This window comes from Crotalus tigris, unplaced genomic scaffold (assembly GCF_016545835.1).
Source record: "Crotalus tigris isolate CLP2741 ecotype Arizona unplaced genomic scaffold, ASM1654583v1 scf7180000018599.1079084, whole genome shotgun sequence".
Classification (NCBI taxonomy): domain Eukaryota; kingdom Metazoa; phylum Chordata; class Lepidosauria; order Squamata; family Viperidae; genus Crotalus; species Crotalus tigris.
Genome location: NW_024097097.1, coordinates 539,887 through 565,644, shown reverse-complemented (window position 1 = coordinate 565,644; position 25,758 = coordinate 539,887). Strand labels below are relative to the sequence as shown.

At 42.6% G+C, this 25,758-nt stretch overlaps 1 protein-coding gene across 1 annotated transcript in view; it reads left to right on the top strand.

The window, feature by feature from the left end:
- Nucleotides 1-1,658: 1,658 nt before the first annotated feature.
- Nucleotides 1,659-25,758, top strand: part of NTN1 (netrin 1) — a 140,721-nt gene continuing 116,621 nt past the window's right edge. The window contains exons 1-2 of the mRNA XM_039355094.1: nt 1,659-1,904; nt 4,316-5,383. Of these exons, the coding sequence (XP_039211028.1) occupies nt 4,363-5,383 (1,021 nt within the window). The 5' untranslated portion in view covers nt 1,659-1,904; nt 4,316-4,362. The remainder of the gene's footprint in view (nt 1,905-4,315; nt 5,384-25,758) is intronic.

Below are 25,758 nucleotides of genomic sequence, written 5' to 3'. Positions count from 1 at the left end.
CCTATGGCCAACCTAAGATCCATTTTTTAAAAAAATATATGAAGTGGCAATATTAAAAAGTGCCTTTATGCATCTAAACATGTCTTTTTATCATGATGTCCCATGTAGAATAGAAGTGCAAGATTTTCTTCTTGATCAAAAGTCATGGATCATGAATTCATTTGCTATGGAGAACAGTTTCCAAACCTACTTTTCTCCCCCAAAATTAAAGCTTAGGTATTTTCTACCTTTTGCATCTAGACATCATAAACATGCACTAGGCACATGCCCTAAGCCAGCCCTTCTTTCTCTCTCTATCCCTCCCTCCGTCCCTTCATCTCTCTCTTTTCTCTCTCCCCCTCCAAAAAGGACACATTCCCCCTGGCTTTAAAATTCAGTTGTGAGAGATGGATGTCAGGCTAACAAGAAAAGCTATGAAACTACGAAGTCAGCCACGGCACAGATGAGCCGAGGGAAGAAGGGCCATACCGTATTGTTTCCATAGAATTAACTGCACATCAGCTAAATTATTACAGCAGGAGTCCCATTTTCAGTTGTCAACATGTGCCAGCAATTTTCAAGGTTTGGAAAGCTGCTTTAAATGTTGAAAGAGGGAAGAAGGATCACCAGCTGGAGGAAAAGCTCTCCGATTTCTACCTGGCTGGCACAGATAACGCAGGAAACCTTGACTCTCAGGCTCAGAGGGTGCCAAGCAGCAAAAGTTTAATATACTCGGAGATAAAAGTCGCAGGTGGCCAAGCGCCTGTTTCGTTTCGCCGAGTCTTTCATTAAATATTTCATGCTGGGATGGGAATTTGGCAGCGCAGTCAGATTTGAGACAAAAGGTTGAGACTTTAGGTGTGTGTGTGTGAACGCCGATAAGGCAGAGAAGTCCATCTTTTGTGCACGCGAGGGAGTGAACAGCGAGGGAGGGGCCTGGATTATTTTCCGCCCGTGTAGCCCCGTCAGGGTCGAAGATCTTCCAAAAGAGGCGCCCCCAATGCCAGATGCCCTGGCAGGAGCAAATACTATAGATCGGCAGCGCCCAGCTTCGACAGAACTCCCGTCTCGTATTTTAGCCTCTTGCCGGCCAATTTCTCCCCTTTTGGAGCTGCAGAACGCAACTGAATAACAGAGTTGGAAGGGACCTTGGAGGTCTTCTAGTCCAACCCCCTCTCCCCCCCCCCGCTCAAGCAGGAGACCCTTATACAGTTCCGGACAAATGGTCGTCCAGTCTCTTGTTGAAGCTTCAGAATGTTTCGGCCTCGGGTCAGAAATAAAAAGCTGGCTTTTAGGTAGGATGCGGGAATGGATGAGTCTTTGCCCTAAAACAACGGCGGGGCTTTTCTTCTTTGCCAGGATGAAGCACACCGGCCACCTTTTTTTTTTCCTCACCTGCCTTTTGGCGAGGGGATCTTCTCTACCCCCCCTCCCCTCCCCTCCCCAGTCGAGGTTGGTGTTGACGAGGAAGTCTCCAGGCCAAGCTTGATCCTGCCCCGTTGTGGCCACTCCGGCTCCTCCTCCTCCGCCCCCCCCCTCCCCGCAGCTCCTCCCCCTCCCTTTCTCAAGTGCACGAGTGCGCGGGGCCGCCCCTTCTGGCTCCCTCCCTCCTTCCCTCCCCCCACCGCCCCCTCCCTCCCCCCACCGCTCCCCGCCCCCTCCGTCCGTCGCGAGAGCAGCCATCCCGCCAGTGGATGCCGTTTTCTCTTCCCCCGCGCGAGCCCACGGGGTGTCACTCCTCCGGGATGACCTCAACTCCGGCCCGACTTTGCCGCCTCACACGCGCCCGACATCCGCGGAGCCTGGCCGCTCGCTGGGACAGCACGATGGGCACCGACCGAGACCCCTGAGAGGCTCCAGCTCGCCTGGAGCTGCGGCTGCCCGCGTCCCCCCGCGGAGGAAGCCAGCGACCGGCTGCAGCCAAGGTAGCTCGGGAAGGAGGGAAGGAGGGAGGGAGGGAAGGAGGGAGCTGTCCCGCGGGCAGCAGCCCGCGGGGGAGAGCGGGGCGGGCGGCTCCTTTGCTCCCGGGGGGCAGCTAAGGGCGGGCTCCGGGGTGGGGAGGCCACCTGACCGCTCCCCGAAGAGAGCGAGTGTTGGGCTTGACTGACCGAGGCGGGACGACGCTGCCGGCCAAAGGAGGGACCGAGCACTTCTCGCCGCCTCCCGACCTCTCCGGGCGCTTCTGTGGCCGCGCGGGCTCTTTCCCCGGCCGAGGCCGAGGAAGCAACAAGAGGGCCACGCCGAGCTGTCCCGCTGGCCACGGCTCCCCGCGGGACAGCCGCGAGTTTCGCAAACGTCTCCCTGTCGGGCGCGCGGGGAGTTCTTTCGAACCGTTCTGGGTTCTCCTGCCTGGTCCCACCGCGTTCGTTGGGAAACCGAACCCACCGTCCGAGGGGCTTTGGACCGGCGCTTGTTTGACTGGCAGGGTTTGCGGGGGCTGGACTGAACTGATTGTGCGGGGCTGAGGGAGGGAGGGGGGAATGAGATTTAGCTTCCCCGCCCCGTCCTCGCCTTTCTTCCGTCGGTGACAGATCTCGCGGGTGGCAGGTAATCGCCGCTTCCCCAACCTGAATTGGGAGCCCAAGCCTTGCGTTCTTGCCCTGCTCGCGCCAACTCGGGACCGATCCCCAGCAGAGAACTTGGGGCGTGCACAGGCTGCGCTCTGAAAAGGCCATTTCTTTGCGGAGGGAAGCAGAAGGAACCTCTTCGGAGGAGGGCTTTCTGGGGAAAGAGAAACGGGTTTCTCTTGTGCGGGACAACATCCCGAGCGCTCCGCTAAGGAAATGTTTCCGATTACTCACGAGGAGGAGGTTTCTCCAACGTGCTAAGCCATTAGATGTTAACCCCTGTTAGTGTAAACCTGTTCTAAGGCCCCAGTTCACAGTGTTAAGTCCTGGGTGACCCAAATCACATTTTGACTTAGCGAGATAGGCGAACCCACGAGGCTCGCTGATCCTTGGTTAATTGAACCTTGCTTCACTTAATACTACCCAACTGCCTGGAGAGTTGCGACACACTGAAGCTCTGCGTTGTCCCACCCTCTCCCCTCCGCCAGACTTAAATGTGACTGGAAAATTTGTGGCTGGGTGTATAGGCAAGGAGAACCACCAATTTCAGCTACGCAGCTTCCTACATTGCTGTGATCTTGGGGATCAGTCGGTCCTCACAGAATCAGGGGACTCAATTTCAAAAGCAGGCTCTTCGGGGCAAGGAAGGTTAAAAAAAAAAAGGGACCCCATGACCCCCTCATAACCACTGACTGGGTCTAAGTCCAAGGGTGCTGGACAAGCTAAGACTCGAGGCCCTTGGAGTCCTCCAGATGGTATTTTCGAGCCACAGAAGTAGAAAGTCTGTCGATCCGCTCCTTTCGATCTCTATCTCCCTGAAAGGGATTTTGTAACTACAATTTCGCCCGTGGGAATCCAAGCCTGCGATTGCGCGAGAGAAAAGCTGAGGGAATGGGTGCGCTTTACCTGGTGCCCGAGGGAGACTTCCGCGCAGGGGGAGGGGGATCATATTTCCCCGACAGCCAGGAGGATGGGGGTGTCAAGCTCCCTCGGTAGATCGAAATGGTTGTCCTACCTTTCTCATTCTCCTGAGAAAGCAGTTATCTGCAAAAAAGGAGGTCCAAGTTGATCCCAGGACAATAAACCTCCACTGGGCAAAAACTGCTGCTGGGTGCCCTTCGGGGTCCTTTCAAAGGTCCCCTCCGCTTTCATTTATTTGTGCGTTTATGCGTCCCCTTATGACAGAGAGCAACGGTGACTCTGAAATTGAGAAGATCCCAAGTCCTTGCCCTGAACTCCTGGGCCAGGTTCCCCCTCACCCCCGTGCCCTGAACCCGAATACAGATTGGGGCTAGGTAGTTTGCGCGAATCCATCCGAGTCTGGTTTCGCAAATGCCAACAACCAGATTCGGAATCTCACTGGGATGCGTGGCAGGCTGACGCTGACTTGGCACAAGTGTGTGTGTGTGTGGGGGGTGATTTAGCAGAGAGGAAGCCCCCTACTACGTTCCCAAAGCGGCCTTTTCAACTGAGGCGGGCTGTCAGTCAAGCGGCTCCCGGACTCGCTGGGCCGCTCTTCCTCTGAGGCTCCTTTTCCGCCCGCGGGCAGGGTTACATCCTCTTTGTCTCACCCTCCCCCCCCCCCGGACGGACGGACGAGCCCCAGCAGTCCGCCACTCACGCCTCAGCGGGCGCGGGGACAGGCCGGGAGGTCTGCGCCCCAACCACGCGGTTCTCCTGGCCGGTCGGAGTCCAGGCGCAAAGGCCGTGGGGGGGGGGGGAGGGTCCGGCGCTCGGGAGCTGACCCGCGCTCTCCTTTCTCTCCACAGGCTCCCTTCCCTCAGCGCCCACCAGGGAGGCAAGGCAGGCAGGCAGGATGTCCCCGGCGGGCTGGGAGGCCCTGGTGGCCCTGGCGGCGGTGGCCTGCCTGGCGGAGGGGGTGCGCGGCGGCTACGGCTTGAACATGTTCGCCGTGCAGACGGCCCCGCAGCCGGATCCCTGCTACGACGAAAACGGGCAGCCGAGGCGCTGCATCCCGGACTTCGTCAACGCCGCCTTCGGCAAGGAGGTCAAGGTGTCGAGCACCTGCGGCCGCCCCCAGGCGCGCTACTGCGTGCTGGCCGAGAAGGGCGAGGAGCGGAGCCGCGCCTGCCACTCGTGCGACGCCGCCGACCCCAAGCGCGCCCACCCGGCCTCCTACCTGACCGACCTCAACAACCCGCACAACCTGACCTGCTGGCAGTCGGAGAGCTTCGTGCAGCACCCGCTCAACGTGACGCTGGCGCTGGCGCTGGGCAAGAAGTTCGAGGTGACCTACGTCAGCCTGCAGTTCTGCTCGCCCCGGCCGGAGTCCATGGCCATCGCCAAGTCCATGGACGGCGGCAAGAGTTGGGTGCCCTTCCAGTTCTACTCCACCCAGTGCCGCAAGATGTACAACAAGCCCAACCGCGCCGCCATCACCAAGCAGAACGAGCAGGAGGCCATCTGCACCGACTCGCACACCGACATGCGGCCCCTGAGCGGCGGGCTCATCGCCTTCAGCACCCTCGACGGCCGGCCCTCGGCCCACGACTTCGACAACTCGCCCGTCCTGCAGGACTGGGTCACGGCCACCGACATCAAGGTGGTCTTCAGCCGCCTCCACACCTTCGGCGACGAGAACGAGGACGACTCCGAGCTGGCCCGCGACTCCTACTACTACGCCGTCTCCGACCTGCAGGTGGGCGGCCGCTGCAAGTGCAACGGGCACGCCTCCCGCTGCGTCCGCGACCGCGACGACCACCTGGTCTGCGACTGCAAGCACAACACGGCCGGGCCCGAGTGCGACCGCTGCAAGCCTTTCCACTACGACAGGCCTTGGCAGAGGGCCACCGCTCGCGAAGCCAACGAGTGCGTCGGTGAGTTACACGCGGCCCGGGCGCCTCGTGCGGCCCGGCGGGTCCCGGACCTCGCGCGCGCACCGGTCCGCCTTTGCTGGCCGAGCGCATCTTCTGCACCTGGGAGGGAAGGAGGGAGGGAGGGGATTTCACCCGACCGCCCGCTCTGTCGACGGGACCCCTCGGCTGGCGATTTCAGGGAAGTCCCGGCCAGTTTGCAGGCTTGGCGTGAGGCCCTCGGCGAAGGTCAGGGGTGGGGTTGTACTGAAGGGCTGCAGTCCCCGTCTCAGCTTTGATTTAGGCTGGGAGTGGGGGGTGCGGTGGGGGTGGGGTCGTGTTTGCACGCACTTTCCATTTCTTTCTTTTGTTTAGAGCAGTGTTTCTCAACCTTGACAATTTTAAGGCATGTGGACTTCAACTTCCAGAATTCCACAGCCAGCATTGCTGGCTGTGGAATTCTGGGAGTTGAAGTCCACATGCCTTAAAATTGTCAAGGTTGAGAAACACTGGTTTAGAGCTATGTTTTACGTTTGGAATTATAATCCTTACAATCGAGGTTTGGGTTAGTTAGTTAAGCGCAACTAAATCTGTAGTCCTGAGCTGCAGGTCTCCCGATCTGAACGGGATCCTTCGAAGCAACTCCTGCCCAGGGCTAAGCTTGGCAGAGTCCCGCGTGGGCCTTCCGTGCCCTGTTAGGGCTGCTGCTGTGTCGCTAGAAAGTGGAACGCGCTTGGCACGTGCCCGGAGAGACTCCCCAGCCTCGGGGGCAGGTCTCCCATAAAGGGGCCCGGTTTTAAGGCGTTCGCCTTTTCGCTGCCCCAGATTCTGCAGGGATTCCCCCCCCCCCGGACGGGAAAGCTGACCTCTGAGTCCTCCAAACACAAGCAAGTTGGCAAAACTTCCCCAAGAGGTAGGCCGGGTTAGAGGGCAGAAACCAATTAAAATTAGCAAGGGAGGATTTGTGGGTGTAATTTAACAGGGGGGAGGCGAGGAGAGAGAGACACATTTACAGATGACTCCCCCCCCCCCCAAAAAGCCGACCAGTCTTTTCCCCGCTTCCCTGGAGGCTGAGCGACCCGGCAAAGTAGGCAGAGCTTACTTCGATCGACCCTCTTTTCCGGCTGCAAAATAGGAATTGGATTTGAATCGGAGGGCGCAGCGGAGCAGAAACCGCTCGCCGGCAAGGGCGGTCTAATAATGCCTCAAATCCCATCTTTTTTTTTTTTCTTTTTTCTTTTGGACGCGGAGTAGAGGAGATTGTGGAAGCTAATTCCGCGCGGTAGTATTTAAGGGAGGGGCTTTGTTCTTGAGGGAACCTGGAGTGTGTGGCACTCTGCCCGCAGATGCTGCTTGCGGTGCTGGTGGTTTGAATCAGGGAAATTAAAAAATACACACACACTATTGATCTTGGGGGTCCTTGGTCTTCGCTAAGGGCAACTGGTAACTGACGAGAGAGAAGGACAGATCTGAGGAGCTTTCAGGGAGAGTCCAGAACCGGTCAGGATCAAAGCAACTAAGAATTATCCAATCCGTGGGTGTTAACCTAGTTGGGTAATGAAACGTTTGCAAGCCAACAGCTAAGCTCAGAGAACACCAAGGGCTCCCTAATTGTCCTGTTTGCCAGCAGATACGTAGTGGGAATGGGGAATATTTAAACTTGTGGTGTTACTTCACTTTAAAATCTACACAAGCGTTAGAAAGAGGAAATAAAACACCCCAGCTGCTGCTTATTTTGAAAAATTGTGCTGGTTTACTTCTTCACTTTCTGTCAGTGTCTAACCTGTGTGAATGTAGAAGATACTTTTATTGCAGTCTGCACAGTACAGTATAGTCTGTACGTATAGTCTGTATTTTTTTAAAAGTCATATATTACAACAGCATTTGCTTCCAAACTGTGAATAAAAATGTTTGTGGAATACCCAAATAACTCTGGTTGGAAGGACACGTTGGGAATTTCCTAGCAAATGTCTAAAACGTTGCAACTTATTTACTATCCAGCTGAAAGTTTTACTGAAATCGAGGTTGCCTTTTCTGAAAATAAGTGATAATGCAATCTTAAGGTTATTATTAAGAATTAAGTGCTGTTACTGCCGTAATACAGTATAGGCATGGACACTTGGGATTATAAATTAAAGAAGTACAATTCAGTCAAGAGGTTATCACTAAAATATGTGTCAAACTAATAAATGTGCTTCTCTCTCTCTTCCTAGACTAGTTTTTTTAACACCATCATTAAAAATACCAGTTTTCTCCTCTGTTTTGTATTGTAAAGATCACAGAAGGGGAGAATAATCATAATTTGAACCAAATTATTCAATTCTTTCAATTTTCAGTCCTAAGAAAATTCTAAAGTCCTAAATTCTAAATCTAGATGCATAGGAGTTGTTGGGTCTCTCTCTCTCCCTCTTCCCCCCCCCCTCTCTCTCTCACACACACACACACTCATTCATAGCTGTACATTTTCTGGACATCACATGTTCATGAGAGAGAGAAAAGAAGGGCCATTTCTCTGCTAAGGTGGTTTTGATGTGTGAGGGCGCAGTGGGGAAAGACAGCCTGTTGTGGCTGCCTGTCTCTAATGAGTTATTTGCCATTGGAATCTGTTTGCTGCCCTTGAATCTATTGAATTCTAACTAACCCTGTCCTGATTGTGTAGACAGGGTTTATCTGCCTCCTCCATTGCAGCACAACCAAGGCAGAATGCTAATTGTGTGTCTAGATTGTCACAATCCTTTTTGCTTTCTTGAATTGGAATAATCATAGGGATATCTGACTTTCCTGAACCTTTTTTTCCTCCATTCTTTCCCTATTTTTCAGGGACAGTGACAGTAACAGCTGCAATAAATCCAAGTAAAGGTCCTTTTAATCCAGATTTCTAACCAGGACATGAGCGTAGTAGCAATTCCTTTCTTAAATGTTGACTAGTAAGGTAGTAGTACTAGTTGTGGGACAGAGATTGAATTCATGCTTAGGTTTCAGCTATGGAAGTTCAGTTGAATCAACCATTGTCTCTTAGCCATCTATCTCACAGGGTTTTCATTCTGGAAGTAAACAGGAGGAAAAGTGCAATACATAGTCAATGTAATGAGCTCCTAGATGGAATGTCAGAGTTAGGGTTAGGGTTACCACAGATAGTTTTACTCCATAGACAAACTTTCAGGGTGGTGATAATTACTTTATTTGTAGTACAGTGAATTCCATAGCTTAATTATATGTTATGTGAAAGAAACATACACGTACACAAACATATACACCGTATTCATTTTTCTTCCACTTGGAACAGATAAACTGATAGCCAGAAAGAAATCTAGGTGACAATGTGCTATGCTCCCTGTTTAATAGTGTTGTGTATGAACTGGAATTTGGGAAAAGTTAGTATCCAGACTTATTATATCCCCTTTTAGAATGGTATAGGGCCTTTTTATGTTAAAGTCCCATCCACTGGTCTTTGCACAAAACCAGACTGACACAAAATCTGTGGTCCGTGTTGCTAATTTCTATCCTGCCAAATGACATTGTCCTGATCTGTAAGATGTCATTCATTTGCAGATAAGGCTTGTCTCTTCTGGATTGGCAGTTCTCCCCTTTCAGCACCTCATCAGCCAGGGAAGAAGGCATTCAGCACCGGAGTACTGTACTGTGAGCAGAGCAAGGTTGACTTCAGAGCTCTACCTGGGATCTTCTAGTCTAGGCAGATTTGACAGCCCTACATCCTGCATAGATATCCTTCAAGTTAAAATGAAGTGAAGTAAGCTATCATACAGGAAAACATTTCTGCAGAGAGTTTCTCAAATCGACTAGCTTCTAGACCAGTGGTTCTCAACCTATGGGTCATGACCCCATTTGGGGCCGATCGACCATTTTTCGGGGGTCGCCAAAGGCGGCGATCCGCCATTTTCTCCCCTCCAGGGGCGCCGCTGCGCATGTGCGCCGCGCATGGGGCTGCCGCCGCGCATGGGGCCGCCGCCGCGCATGGGGCCGCCGCCGCGCATGCGCATAATGTTTGTGTGACAGGGGTCGCCGTCACACAAACGTTGAGAACCGCTGTTCTAGACAGTCCTGTCTTCTTTTTTTTTTTTTTGAAGGGGCATATGATTGAATCTGACACTTATAAGGAAACTGGAACATATGTGTTAAAACTTCAGTTTTTATGTGTGAGTTTAGCATTCCCCATTATTTTCTGGAAACTGTCACAAAGCAAAGTAAGGCCACTGCAGTCTGTATGTTCAGGTTACGCTAACATGGAATTGCATAAATGCACCCCCTTTTCTTCCCCAAATAAAACAGTGGTAGTGTGCATTCCTCTCTTCTGTTTTGTAAGAAACCTACAGAGAAGTTGGTTTCAAAAGTATCTCACTGTGTGTTGTGTGGGTGGGTAACATGCCCATGTTACCCAAAATGCACCTTTCATCACACTGACATTGCCCCCTCCCCCAGGTAATAAATGGAAAAGTATCACAAATTATATATCTTGAAGCTGTGATGTGAAAGTGTCACCTTAAGGGTGAAAAGGATACTTTTACTCTTCACAATATTTTACGCCCTTTTCATTTATGGGCCAGGGATGAGATGAAGACCACACTATGTGATCAACTGTAGAGATGGAGGTCACCAGGGCATAGTAGTGACACCATAAACTTCAGAATAAGGACAGGATAGTCTGAAACATATCTCTTGGATATCCTTAAAAATTGCCTGGAAGGTATTGTCAATCTGTCATCTGTCATCAGATGACAGAAACAATAATAATGAAATATTTATGGCAGTGAAAAAAATGGGCTTCACTATGTTGAAAGTACAGCTGGGTGAACTAAAGGAAGCTCTTCACTGAATTTTCATCTGATACTTCAGAAAAATATTGTTCAAGCCCGAAAATAGGTAAATTAAGTCAGACTAGAATGGTGCTGTCACTTTGCATAAGTCTTGCTCTAGATTTAGGGTAAGGAAATAAAGTTCATAGCTTAAGCACATATTATTTTTACTGACTTAGTTTAGATTCTGATACATTTTTGATATTACTTGCAATGATTGCAAAACTCCAAGTCAATGGCACCTCAAAGATACAAATAATAATCTCACAGATTATTTTCTCCTCCCTTAAGTGAATTAATCACTGTGAATAGGCCTTGCATGTTTGGGGACCCTCAGAAAAGACAGCAGAGTAGAAAGTTCCATTCCACTAGTTTAACTCCAGATTTTTTTGTCTAAGTGCTTCCAGGCCAACCCTATCATTAAGCGAAGAGAAGTACAAATGTTGAAGGCAGCAGATGGCCAATTAGTAAACTTTTACTGCTGGGGAACTTTTTTCATCTTAAGCACTGGAAAGTCTTGGGTAGGCCCCAACATTCCTGAAGCTTAGTTTGATATGAATTTTTAATAATCTGAAAAAAAATTGTTCTTGTTTTCTTTTTAAAATTTGATGGCAGGGGGAAGCTCTTGGACCGGGACTGGACCGGGAGAGTAGAGTTGGGATAACATTTCTCCATGTGCCATTCTCTTTCTCTAAATTATCTCTCCTCTCTACCCCCTGTAACATAAGTCTAGTTTTGTCTCATCAATTCCACAAGCTGGCGAATGAATTTCTTTACCATTTTGTTTATTAGATTTTTTTTATCCTGGCTTTATTACCTTGTAAGTAACACAAGGCAGAAAATATACATAATATTCGTTCCTCCTTCTATTTTCTCCACAACAACAAGAACAACCCTGTGAGGTGGTTTGGGCTGAGAAAGAGACTGACCGACTCAAATGCCCTGCAATGTCAAGACTCTGATATTTCATTTATTTGTAACAACTGAATTTGGGTTGGATAGATAGTGGGGGCTGTTTGATTTCAAGTTATCTGCAGCATCTGCAAAATTCCAATTATTCTATAAAATCATAATCACCTAATATTTTTTTTAAAAAATGCATTTTGACTTACTCACAATACCCATAATAATAAAACAACAAAATATTGACATCTATCGCAAAGACATTTGCGCTTAGAGAATAAATGCAATTTAACCTGCAGAGATGGTAATTTCGTGCTTTACTGAAATTATTTTTATTTCTATTAGGTCTCATGCAGCAAAAACATTAGAATGTATTGTGACACTTTAAGGCTATTTATTGTTTTATAAGCTTTCCAGTCCTCTCTACATCAGAGCGGAGTGTGGTTGTTTCTGGGAAAGGAAACTTATAAATGCTCAAGGTTGTTGCTGGAGAGGAAGAAAAGAGAAAATGGGAGTTGGGCGAGGAAAGATAAGAAACAGAGAGAGAGAGAGAAAGAAGAGACAGATTCCTAGTTGCCTACTGTATTTATTTAATAATTTAATAATTTAATCACATTCTGAGCAATTTTGTCTCTCTGCTTCTTATCTTTCCTCTCACCACTCACATAGTACATAGATTGGTGAATTCTCACTAAGGACAATTCCTGTGGCTGCCTAGATAGCCCCGCTGAGATACTCTGTGGAACGGTACTACAAGGAGAGAAGCAACCTAGAACTAAGGAGAAACTTCCTGACAGTTAGAACAATTAATCAGTGGAACAGCTTGCCTCCAGAAGCAGTAAATGCTCCAACACTGGAAGTTTTTAAGAAGAGACTGGACAGCCATTTGTCCGAAATGGTGTAGGGTTTCCTGCCCGAGCAGGGGGTTGGACTAGATGACCTCCAAGGTCCCTTCCAACTTTACTATTATTATTATTAAGGTGGAAGGGGAACAACACTGCCTCCCCCATCCTTTTGTACAAAGTATCTTTCATGATTGCTAATAATGAATATGAAGAAGAAATAGTTAAATACTGTTTAAATAGGAATACATGAGGAATAATCATACTGGTTTTATTTCATCTTATTAAAAATAAATCTTGTTCTTCTGCTCATATTTTTGAGGACAAGCTTACTAATAAAGCTTGTGTGGGCTTCAGTTTGAAAAGGATTGTGTTCCCTGGTATTATCTGCTTACTTTTGAATAACAACCTAAATTATGCAGTATCATACCCATGGTATCATGGCTATTAAGGTCCTTGGAACTATGAATTAACAGCTGCATTTTAAGTAATATATAAATAATGCTTATATCAAAACAATGTGTATAGATAAACATTTGGGGTTTTTTGGTGCCTTAAAATCAGTCTTGACTCCTGGTGACATAAACATAGATATAAATTCATAGGCCTGGAAGAAACCTTGAAGGTCTTCTAGTCCAACTTCCTGTCCAAATAAGGAGACTTTATACAGTTCTGAATAAATGGCTGCCGAATCTCTTTCATGGAGCATGAGCTTCCACCTTCTTGTCCTGCCCTCAGGTGCTTTGGAGAATAGGTCAATTGCCTGGACCAATCCCTGCATGTTTTCTTGGCAAGGCTCTTCTGAAGTGGTTTGCCATTGCTACTTTCCTAGGCTAAGGGAGAATGACTGGCCTTAGGTCACCCAGATGGCTTCATACCCGAGGCAGGACTAGAACTCATGGTCTCCCCATTTCCAGGCTTATACATTAACCACTAGGACAAATGGTTTTTTGCATCCTGTTACTAGGCCCCTCATGTAGGCTTTAATCTTCCTCATATTTTTTTCCCTTAGAAATATATATTTGCTACAAACATACATATAAATAAAATATTTGAAAGAGTTAGTTCCTAGGAAATATATTGAAAAGCACTTCTGGGGTAGGAAGACTTGCTTTTTAGAATGAGATACCAGGTTTGCTGACATTTTAATCTACTCCTGATGAAGAATGTCCTACTTGGGTGTTTTACTGCTGAAAACACTTAAAGTCTCTTCTGAAGCAGATGCTTGTAACACTTCCCAAGTCTGTGGTTGGGCTCAAGTTTAGGAAAACTAATTCAGCGGTCACAGCCAGAGGCATAAAGCATTTGTAATTTTAAAAGACAGCAAATAAGGATTGAGAAAACCAGCCCCTTGACACTAGTTTGTATTAGTTCTATCCTATGAGATCATTTTACGGTAACGAAGTAAAAGAAATATTTTGGACATCTTCCTGAGCCATTAGAATCCTGAGCCCCAGAAAAATTATGCAAGACAAGGTTATTTAAGGTTTAATACTTCTCTCTCTCTCTCTCTCTCTCTCTCTCTCTCTCTCTCTCTCTCTCTCTCTCTCTCTCTCTCTCTCTCTCTCGGTGGTGTGTGTTTAAAGACTAATCATTTGACTCATTTAGTTAAAATATAGAGCACAGAAAATATGTATGGAAGGCATAAAGCCTGGGCTTTAATTTGAAGAAAACCATTTCTTACTTATTGGATGTTTTTGCACATTAAGTGAGATTTTAGCTTCAAGAATTGTGCAAACACAATCCATGTGGTTAGTGCATAGTTCAGTAGATTGTGCAAAGCCAGAAAATTGGACAGTTAAGGAAGTCATGATTAGTTTAACCAACAAAAAACATGCTATTTGAAAATAACAATTATGTTTGGGGAAATACATATTTATGTATCTAAACTTTAATTAAGCATTATTTGGACTTTGGTCTGAGGATGGAATAGAGTACACTGTCTACACTGCAATTAAAATACAAGATATTGCGCCAATAGTTAAAACTCCAGCATGAAGAAAGCAAACAACAACTTTAAAAATCCTGGCCGTTTTACTTGGTTCCAAAAAGAAAATAAAGATGATTCAAGCAAGCCTTTCTGAAAAACAAGCACAAGGACAAAGCATCAGAAATAGTAACCATTACTAACTACTTAATTTCAGATAACAAGAGGATACAGACCACACTCTCAAAGAACAATCTTAATGGTTAGACAGGTTTATGTAAAGCGTTTTTTTTAATTATTAAATTTTATTCTATAGTTAAATCTAAGATTTTAATAACTACTTGAAAATGAATCAGTAACTTACTGAATGACATACTGGCCCCAGATTTGACATGGTATGTTCTAATCTACTATTGCTAACCAGTAATTATGGTGTTATATTTTGTATTACATTCAGTTTTCAAGTAATGCCTTGCATTAATATATGAAAGCAATGGTACCAGACTGTAATTGACTGTGACAAGATTATTTGTTAAAAAGGTGCAATTCAAAAGATTATTTGTGCAATTCAAAAATCCAAGGTTGTAACATAAGCCCTAAGTTTATTCTTCCTTTTTGTGAGGGGTGTGAAAAGTAAAACCCTCTCTTTCCACTTCTCAATTTGAGTTGCTGCAATGATAACTTCTGTTAAGATTTTCCTTTTCAGGGAAGAAATCTACAAAGTATTGGCATGGATAAGGATAAAAGAACATTAAGTGTACTTAGTCTGCTGCTGGAGGTGTTTCCACTGGAAAATAAGATACCCACTCAGAAGTCTTTTTCATATACTGTAGGCTATGGAGTTGGAAGTCACTCCATCACTCCCTTTGAGCATCAGAATATGTGTGTAACGTGTGTTAGAAGTGCAGAATTTTGGCCACAAACAACTCAAAAGTGGATTGCATTATATAATGAAAGTAAATCACAGTTATCTACAAGTACTTTCCCTGAACTTTCAACTGATGTCACTTAGTATTGGTGGAAGAAATAGTTTGAACTTCTTAAGAATTAAGGGAAGCTGAAGTCCCTTTAGTTCTGTTTGATGCTATCTAAGTAACATCTTCTCCATTGCTTAGAGCCCTAGAATTTGAGAGGGTAATAGGGTCATATTATTCGTGATATGCTTTGTGGGAAAGGGCATTTCGATCCCTTGTGGGAAGCCCTTTTAAGTGCCCTTTGAAAGTGTAAACAATTTAGAATTGTAATTTATCTCCTTTAGTCTGTAACAGCTGCAAGAAGGGCACTGCTGTGATTCTCATTAACACCTGGGAGGGTAGAAGTGAGTCAGCTCTTCCTACCTACTCACCCACTCATCTAGCCAGCTGGAGGACCTTGCAGTGACCAATTTATGAGGCTCATTAAAACAAAGACATTCTCCATTTTCCTCTACATAATATCATATAACAACATGATGAGTTTTTAATTTCCTAGAAAAAGCAAACTGGGTTTTATTGGTCTTAGGGAAAAAGAATCCAAACATCCTTTTAGAGGAATTTTAAAAATTAAACTAACTTTCCAGTGATCAGACAAATATATCAAGTTTAAAGATCTTCAAATCTTTTCATCAGACAAACTATTACAAAGATTGGAGGAAGGGAGAAGTTGAAAGTGACAGTTCTTACACTATTAGACTTTAGATGGCATGTGAAAAATACATATACTGTATATACTCTGATGTTCTGATTAAATTCAAGACTGGTCTTAGCCTACACAGGATAAAGTTCTCCCATGTTTGAACATACAGTTTCTATATATGAATGAACCTATTTTCTCCTTTCAGTGAAATATAGAAATGTTTATATTATTGCAATGACTAGTTCTTGGAACTTACATTTTCTACCAACTAAGGAACCTGTGGTTTGTTGTTCAAAATTGGCAATGGTTAAATTTTATATTGTTAAATATATACTCAGTCACCTTTTCAGAAGCCTTCTATTCCATTTTGTTCACATAGTAGTAATAATTATTAACACAAGGTAGTTTCAGAATACTTCCAGGTGAAGGTGTAAACTAAAAGAGCAAGAATTTATTTAAATTGCAAACCCATGTAGTAGGGGTTTTTTGGAGGGGGAGAGATAGAATTTATTTCTAAGATTATGGGATTAGAGAAAGCAGACTAGTGTATACATATTAAGTAAACAAAACAGAATTTTGAATGATTTAACTAAAAATCTGAGTGATTTCTCTGACAATAGATTCTGTGTGCTTTGATTGCCAGCATATTTACAAAAAGGCCATTCACATGCACCACATATAACATGCAAAAGACAAATTCATGCACCCTGTGCAAAGCAACTATGACTTCAAGTATAGTGATCAAAAAGCAATACCCTGTGAAAAAGAAAAATAGAAGTAAAAATGAATAGAACATTTTTCTCCCTTGTCTTGTCAAGGCCAAATAAAGTTATTTACCATTGTTTAAGCTGTAAGGGGGTGAATCACTTTTCCAATGATGACAAGAATCTTGGTTGCCTGTTGTTCTATTCCTAAATAATCACCACATATATTAGGAGCAAGAGTGTAAATAGCAAAGGCAATGTTAACACTAAGTCCTTGTGAGGATCTGACACTGTCAAAGAGTAAGCTTAATATACAAAATAGTGGAATATGATGTAATGTATTCTTGCCACACTTGATTAAAAACTAAAGTGGAACATTAGCAAACATACTTTCTGAAATCATTTTGAGATAGAGAATTGTATCCAAGGTGATATATTTGTTTTCTCTTGTTTTCAACTTGTTTTCTAGTCAGAATATTATGGTCATTTATTTTACAGATGTTCAGTTTAGAGTTGCAGCCTTTGAAGGTCTTCTTAATGTTACATGGAATGTAGACTCTGTTTACCCTATCTGTCTTTTACAGTACCCTAAGAAATGTACATCTTTTTTTTGGGGGGGGGAACCTCACAGAAGTCTAAATTTAGTTTTGAGGATATGCTTATTTGTTTAAATGCAACAAACCATTTAATATATGGTTTGGAGAAGAAGAGGATAAATGATCTTTCTGCAAAAATCTGAACTGATTTTCTGTTCTCAATCGTATATACAGTATCAGTTGATCACAGTTTTTCCAGATCTCACACCGTGCTCTTTCTTCTTGAAGCAAGACAGTGTTTTAATATACCACTAGAAAAATGTCTCTTGTTTATCGTGTTGCAAATATGTGGAAGATATTACTCATTGTCTGTGGTACTACCCATCATACAAGAGCTCAAAAGAGAGGGTTTTTAAATCTATTGTTGGTTTTAAGCAGTTCTGTAATCAATAATTCAAAAGTATAATTCCTAAGGCATACTTCACTGCTACTCACATCAATGTTTTTCTTTTGCTCAAGCTGCCTAAAAAAGATGGCAGTTTGCTGTTATTATTATTTTAAGAAGTCTAGCTATTGCTTTTTAACTAGACTTTGTTTCATGTATGTTTGTGCAGTAGCCTTTAAGTACAAATTTATAGTTTTTTTATTTAAGTACCAATAAAGTAGCTCTGGATGACATTTGTTTTAAAGCTAATAAATACATTCATCATCCTAATGAATGATACCTGGGCATTAATCTCAACCTATGCAGAAAAAATGGATAGCTTCATGTGGGAATCAGCCTTTATAGCCATTTGTGAATATTGTACAAGGGAGGTCTACCCATTTTCACAGCATGGCTTCCCATTTCACCCTTAACACAAACTTTAATAAAAATGTCTTCATACAAAATATAATTTCACGGAAAAAAAAACCTGTTTTGGACAGTTTGGAGGTTTGCCTTTTTATTAATAACCTGATTTCTCGTTGAGGCCTTCTCTGCAGCAAGTAAGTACAAAAGGATGCCATCTTGCTCATTCCGTTCCACTCTTCTTTTGGGGAAAAAAAAGTTTATGCCTGCAGAGAGTTAAGTAGGAAGACCAGACTTCTTATAAAAGAGCAGATATGTTCTTTCTTGAGCATTAATGGTATGAAATTGATTTGACTATACACAATATCTTGGTCTCTTTGCTGAGTCATGAGTAATATATATAATCTTTTGCTGAATAAATGTTTAAGATATTTTTTTCAGACAGAAGAAAATTAACCAAACTTGGGAGAAGACTAATAAAATGTTCTGCAATGCTTTATAATTCATTTGAAATCCAAAGGGCCAGGGTGTTACATGTTAATGTGACAAATCTCCTGATTACTATTCTTCCTCCTGTTGTTCCTCCTCTTCTTTCCCCCCCCCCCCCCCAGCCATAGAAGCAAAGATATTCAGTAGAGATGTAGTAGTGAAGGCTATTTCATTTCCTTCTGGTCTTTGTCCTATCAGAATTGTTTCCACATAGCTGATTTTCTAGAACAAAGTAAGTTTCCTTTAAAAACTCACAGCTGACTTAAGTCAATCAGCCTGTCACTGTTGGAGAATTAAGGATGAAATAGCATAAGGAAGAGCAAAGAGCAATCCACATCAACTGAGGTAAACACGTTTGCCTCATCGGTGCCGTTTATGTCTCACATACTGTCTGGGTTTTCTAGGATGTAATAATCTGTGGTTTGGTTACTCATAGCTTTTTGAGTAAATAGTAATCATGCAATATGCTAAACCAAAACCAAATGGTTAATATGGCTTAACAAAATGTGGGAATGAACTTTAGCAACACACACACACAAACCAAGCCTTATTTATAATCAAAGTCAGCATAGCAGAAAATCATCACAGCAGGCCTAAAAGCTCAGAATTTAATAAGAAAGGTTGATTGGGATAAAATATAAAAGTGTAAGGTGACCAACCGTCCTCCTTTAGGGAGAACAGTCCTCCTTTTGTAAGTTCTGTCCTCCCTCAAAAAATGTCCTCCTTCATGTCCTCCTTTTCGATATTTGAAGACTAATCTGCACGGCTTTTTTCCCTCATAGAATGCTTTTGATGCTTTTCTTTTTTTCAACTTTTGCATGAGCTGTGCTACTCCCATTATTGACTTTCGAAAGCCAATAGGAATTGCTGCTGAGCGCGCCAAAACATCTGGCTTGCAAACTTTGCACATGCAAGTTGTCTGTATTATTGTTGCAATGAATAAAATGTTTCTTTTATTTACGATATTTTTTTCTTCAATTTATTTGTGTCCTCCTTTTCATTGTAAAAAAGTTGGTCACCTTATAAAAGTGGGGTTTTTTTTAATGAAATGAAAGGAATTACTGTTAGAGTTGTCATGACTTTTTGCTAAATAACTGCAGATGTCTCTAAACACAAAGTTTACAATTCTAAATTACTGGCACTCCTGAGTTACTTTTATTTGATAATCACTGGGGACAGTGCATTTCTTTATGCTGCAATAATAAATCCTTTTTAAAAAAAAAAAACACCATGTAGGGTATGTCCAATCTTCATGGTGCTAGTTTGCTGAGCTTAGTTGTCAACCTTTTCTAGTTATTTTTATATCTTTTATAATTCAAGGAAAGCAGTTATGGTCACACACAGTGTGGGTGATTTAATTTAGACATGTTAAAAATATCTCTGCCTTAAAAATATGCAGTGTGTTTCTAGCACTTTTTAAATATGTCAGTCAACTGGTTGATTGATCCCTCGGGCCTGCCAGGTCAAGCACCAGCAGTGGTGGGATTCAGCTGATTCGCACCAGTTCAGCAGAATTGGTAGCTAAATTTTGCTGCATCTGGAGAACCAGCTGACTTCCAGAAGTCCAGTCTAGGCTTGGAGGAGGCCTCTCAGGCCTAGAATGGCCTGCTGGAAGTGCAGGTAGGCCGATAGCTAATTTTTTGTTGCCCAGGCTCAGAATGGACTTCCTGAAGGGGCATCCACACAGAGAACTGGTTGTTCACATATTTGAATCCCACCACTGCTTGGAGGCCCAGGCCTGCTTCAAATAAAAGAACTGGTTGTTCAGATATTTGAATTCCACCACAGAGTACCAGCTTTTGGTAACATCAGAATGGCCTGTGGCCAAACCAAAATACAGGTAGTCCTTGAATTATAACCACAACTGAGACCAGAATTTCAGTTGCTAAGCAAGGTGGTTATTAAGTGAATCATGACCAATTATACAACCTTCTATTGCCATAGCTGCTAAGTGAAACTTGTGGTCACTAAGCAAATCCAGCTTTCCCCCATTGACTTTGCTCGTTGGAAGCCAGCTGGGAAGGTCAGAAATGGTGAATCACATAACTCCAGGATGCTGTAATGGTTGTAAATACAGGTGGGTTGCCAAGCTCCCAAATTTTCATCACATGGTAAGGCTGTGACAATCTGAAGGGCGAGTAACGGTTGTAAGTCACTTTTCTGAGTGCTGTTATAACTTTGAATGGTCATTAAACGAATGGTAGAAAAGAAATTGAGAAGAGCAGTTGTGCCTTTGGTCTCTCACATATTTCTAGTTATCTTCATCATGATTGTTTACTGTTCCTTTCCTGTTCCAGTGTTGTAGAATCAGTTCTGGGTAATGCTCAAGATGGCATCATGAAGCTAAAATAGCTTTTCTTCCAAGGAATAGGAGCGGTTGTTGGGAAGCATTTCTGGCAGAGTGAGGATGGCGAAGTGGATATTGAAAGCAGGATGGCTTTGCCCAACTGAATTCTGACTGTGTGAAGATAAAACGCAAACAGTGGCTTCTGTTTGCACATAAGAGCTTTCTGGACCAGTAGAGCAGGCCGTATGTGTCACTGCAGTTGGGAGCAGAGAGAGGATAGGGTGCTTTTGGCTAGAACAGAGTTGTTGGGGGGGGGGGGGAAAGTAGGCTTTGCCTAGCATTTTGAAATGAATTGAACTATGGAAACCTTCCCGTGAAAAGCTCTGGGGGTGATGCTTTGGAACAGACACCAGCCCCTTGTAACACAACTACTGAAATTTAAATAGCAACTTTCACACTGGAGCAAGTGGAACAAAAGAGGACAAATAAAACAGACTTGAATAGGGTTTTCTTTGTTTTTGTAGCTCAGCTAATATTTCAGCTATTGTTCTGCCTAGGAATGTGAGGGTTTTCCTTCAGAATTAATTTGAGGGAAACATGAGAAGCCTCAGAGTTGTGTGAAAGCTGCCCCTGTTCTTATTCTAGCTCCCTGTTTTCCCTGGCAAGTTTGAGGCAGGGATCTCTGTGGTGAAAAAATCTAAATAGTGGTATGATTTCCTAATATATTTTGGAGATTTATGCATTTAAAGTTTAAGCTTTCACAAGTCTGTCAAGAAGTAAATCCTATCTTGTTCATTTATGAATGCCATTTCCATACCAAGTGTATGTGGAATATGCAACTGAGGGGAAAAAAAAACAAATAACATTTCATCACCCCCAAATTTCTCATTCTCTGCACAATTTCTACATATATAGAATCTTAATATTAATTTTCAGGCATTTTAGGTTATTTTATCATAGTTACGGGTAGAATAATGTTTTGATTAAGTTGGATTTATGGACAGCAACATTTAAATTGTGAGAATTCAGCTACCGCTGTATTTCTTATAATTACATCAGAAATGTATAATTTCTTTGTAAGAAGATAAGGAATAAATAAAGTTTAAATTGGAATGGAATAATTTAAAAGGTGTTTTTGAAGTTGTAAAGTGCACACTGAAACAAAGGGTTACACAAGATAAAAAAGAAACATCAATAAGTATAAATAAAGTTCTGCTGGAAGATCAATGGGCCAAGCTAGCAATTTGTTGGGCTGGGCTTATATGTTCTCCAATTACAAATTATTCTGAGCAGCAGTGAATGCTAGAGGCACAGTATAGTAAGAGCCTCTATGTGAACAAATGGATATATTTAAACTTTGAAGAAAGTAGGTAAGGAAGACGTGATGATAGCTTTGTAATACAGGAAAAGCTTATTCCATTGCCATAATATGATAAAAAATAGAAAGAAAATTAATGATAAGAGCCCATATGGGAAGAATATATAAGCATAATGTGTAAAAACAAAATATGTTTGATCCTGGACAGCACAATGGATTCCATACTGTACAGTCATTTTTCCTTAATGTCACAATGGATCATCATAATTATGGTGGGTTATCCTATTCATATCCTATGCAAGGATGGATAACTTTTAGACCCCCAATAAATATCAACAATATTTATCAACAATTTTGAAATGTGAAATACGTAAAAACTGTGCTGTTCTAAATTTAACCATTTTTTTTAAAAAAAGAAAAAATCACTCTCTCCAGTGCTTTAGAAAACTTCACAGAAAATCCCAGCTCCATGCAATTTGGTTCACTTTATATTACCATTCTAGTTTTGTACGGCTCCTTCTCCCAGTTACAAATTATTGGAATGTATGTAAGATTTTCATAATTTGAGTATAGAAACTACTATTTGTTAGGCCAGTCTTTCTCAGCTTGATATCTACAAACATGATGTTTGGAGTTTTGCCATGTCACCTGGGAATTTTGGAAGCTGTATAGTTAACATATTTGGAGGGCACCATGTTGGGGAAGATGGCCTTACACTACATGAAAGGACATCTTAAGCTCAGACAAAATCCAGACATCCATTGTTGAACTAATATCCTGTTCACTATCATATTCTGAGCAGGAAGTTGCTCATTTCTAGCTGTTAATATTTATCTCCCTCTTCTGTGGCTGCTAAGACAACTAAATCGTCATTGGGATAAACTGGGGTGCCTATTGAACTAAAATAATTAATTATCTCATAGTGTCTTTCAAGCTAATTAGTAGTATTAATGCTTACAAAATTCATATATGTTAATAGAGATTTTCTATTAGCTACTGTATACAATTGTAGTATGTTGGAGTGCCGTTCAGTGACTGCTTCGGTATCCCAAGATCTAACACTGAAGGGTTCTCCAATTTGATGCTTTATGGAGCCAAAGATAGTATACTCTAGTTTCTCCACTATTTCAGATGCACCATCATTTGTATAGAAAAGAACATGCAGAAAGCATATTCAAATAAATAGTCTGATTCAGGAGACCCTAGTTGTTAACATGTCAATAATAAGGAACACTAGAGACAATTATAACTCCAATGTATTGCAACTAAAGGCAAAGTAATAGAAGATTATAGCCTTGTAGTGTTAACAGACATCATATAAGCTTTTCTAAAGATTATAAGTCTCAATAAAAAATTTTTACTTTCTGAAATATAAAAAACAATGGACCCAATTAAACAGCAGAAGACATTTCCCCAGACCAGGATAAGCATTGCTTTGCCTTTTGGCAACTAATAACTCACTCATTCTCAAACTAATTAGGAGATCTGGTTAGACCAATTGTCTCTAAAATTTAGACTAAGCACTTCTACATGCAATATAGCAATATTTTCAGCAAATTAATCTCCTTTGGATTGTCCCATACCATATGCCAGACTGGCCCTGGAATCTCTTGCCAACATTCACAAGCTTACTCCCCACTGAACAATGGTAAAGCAACAATGGGGGACTTACAACTGAACTAATTAAGATAAACCCTGACTGGTAGGTTCTGATATTTGCCTGCCTTTTCCCTCATGTCTGCCAGATCCCTGAGCAATGATTCTAGTTAGGAACAGATCAATTTACAAGGAAAAAAAAAAGGAAGAAACTCGGTTCCAGTGAATTACTGACTAATTTGTCCTGAATAAGAACTGAGCATAACTAGTAAATTGCAGGACAATTTCTGTTGGAAATTGCTTGCCTGGATCAGGTCCTGGCAAAGAAGTAAGTGGGATTTAGGCCAGGTTGATCCACACTCCATCACCATATTGTTTGTTCTGCAGCACTTGGCAGAAAAATAAAACAAATGGTGAAGGGGAATTTTTTATGCATTCTTCTTTGATTTAAAGGCAATATTTCAGACCCTTGATGAAACTGGCAGCTTCTTCCAGGCCACTTCCATATAACTGCTTTCTTTTCCTTCCTTTCCCTCTCTAGATTAGCAGGAAATTAACCCACCTTGCCCCCCCATCCCGAGTATCCTTACCATGGCAATGAAATGGATAATATAACTTTTTTTTAACCTTAATTAAACAAAACAAACAGAGTAAGCAAACAAACAAGGAAATGAATGGAGCAGAAAACATGTTATATAAAGCTTTAACATGCAACATTCCAAAGGCTGTGATTGGTGGGTTTTCTTGGCTGAAACTCCAGCCCTGCTTAATATCACACACCACTGTAGTGTGAAAAGCCTTCTCCGGATGGCACACATAACAATCTTGTTACTCTGTGTGTGCTGTGTTTTCCCCCCCTTTTATCCTCTTGTGCCATTGGTTCTTATAACTGCTGGGTGGCTCCCAAACTTTATGAGTAAACTGCTAGAGTTGGCCTTATGAGGGGAAAACTCACTTCCTTTTGGATGGCATGGTTCTTGAAATATCTAGGAAGGCAGCCAAGTTCGTGCAATTACTATTACTATTAGGAGACTAACAATGTAGATTTTTCTGTTTGGCAGCTATCAAATATCTTTATTTTCTCTATGGCATGGAGCAAGATTAACCAATCTTTTTAACTTTTAAGTTTAGCTCTATCCTTTTAATGTTACTATATTATATTTTTTTGCACTGTTTTCATTCTGTCTTTTAAAAAAAACCATATTCTTTTCTTTGTCTCTTACGTTTAATTTCAGTAACATGTATCCTTAAATAATTCAATAATTTCAAATAGTTTTAATAGTATGCATTTTTAATTAGAGGATGAATCGAAGGGATTATTGCACATTGTAATATAGTTTTACATAGTGTACCTGAATTGTTAGTTGGTGCTGATGTCCTAATACTTGAGGGTAGAGAGTGATTTTAGTAATCATCTCCATCTCTCATCTAGAGATTTTGGAGCAGCTAATATGGGTGAAATGTTTCTTAATTTCAGAAATAGAAATAAATCATAATCATTCCAGACCATTTTCTGATCTACATAAGAACATGTAGTGGACAGCATCTGGTCATGTTTGGCCTAACCCTAATTAATTCACAAAATACGAGATGACAAATAATTCATTATCATGACAAAGTAAAAGTAGGGGCCTCTTTCTACTGAGCTATTTAACTGGCTGAGGTTTATTCATTTGTTAGCATTTCTATGGCAAAAGTATTACTACTAAAAAACAGCAGTTTTCTTAATTACATGGTAATGGAGAATGTCACAATGTCTAAGATGCTAAGGAATAAAAAGAACCGGGCTGTGCTAAAAAAAAAAAAAAAAAATGCATGAATTCTATTTTTTTAAAAAAATATTTCTTTTTGGGCCAGAAGCCAATGGCTTTCTGACCTTGATCTGAACAGCAGTATGGTTAGAAGTTCAGTGCTGGTAAAAGATTTCTGGTTTTATTACTTGATGTCAAAGCAATGGCTTTGAAAGTAAGAGAGGATATGCATCCCCTGATACTGCTCTAGTGTGTTTGGGGGATTATTACAGAGGTCAGATAATCAGGCACAATGTCCTATAGAAGTGTGGGAAAAAGTGCAGTGGTGGGGGGTGGAGAGAGAGAGAGAGAGAGAGAGAGAGAGAGAGAGAGGCATGTAATAAAATGTGGGCTTCCAAAACCTTGGCGATGTTCAGCTTCAAGGCTTTATCTCTGCATATGGTAGCAAGCAAGCAAAACAGAACCATGTTGACATGAAGAATGCTGAACGGATGTCAGTGTGGAGACTTAACAGCAAAAACCACTGCAGAGAAACATAAAAACATGTTTTCTTGCTAAGTGGAAAATTGCACCATTAGTACAATCCCTCAAATAGTATATGGGTGTTAGCCTCGTTATGGAAATGAGTTTTGCTTCAGAAAGCATTTTAAGGACTAGATTAATTCATTTGAGAAAGGTGACCTCTGAAATAACTATACAGTAAACCCTCATTTTAAGGGACCTCATTTTAGGAGGCTAAGTACAAACAGGCAAAATCTGTCCATATGCAATATGCTTCTGCTCCTGCATAACATTTCATTCACAATTTTTATATGCACAAAATGTGTA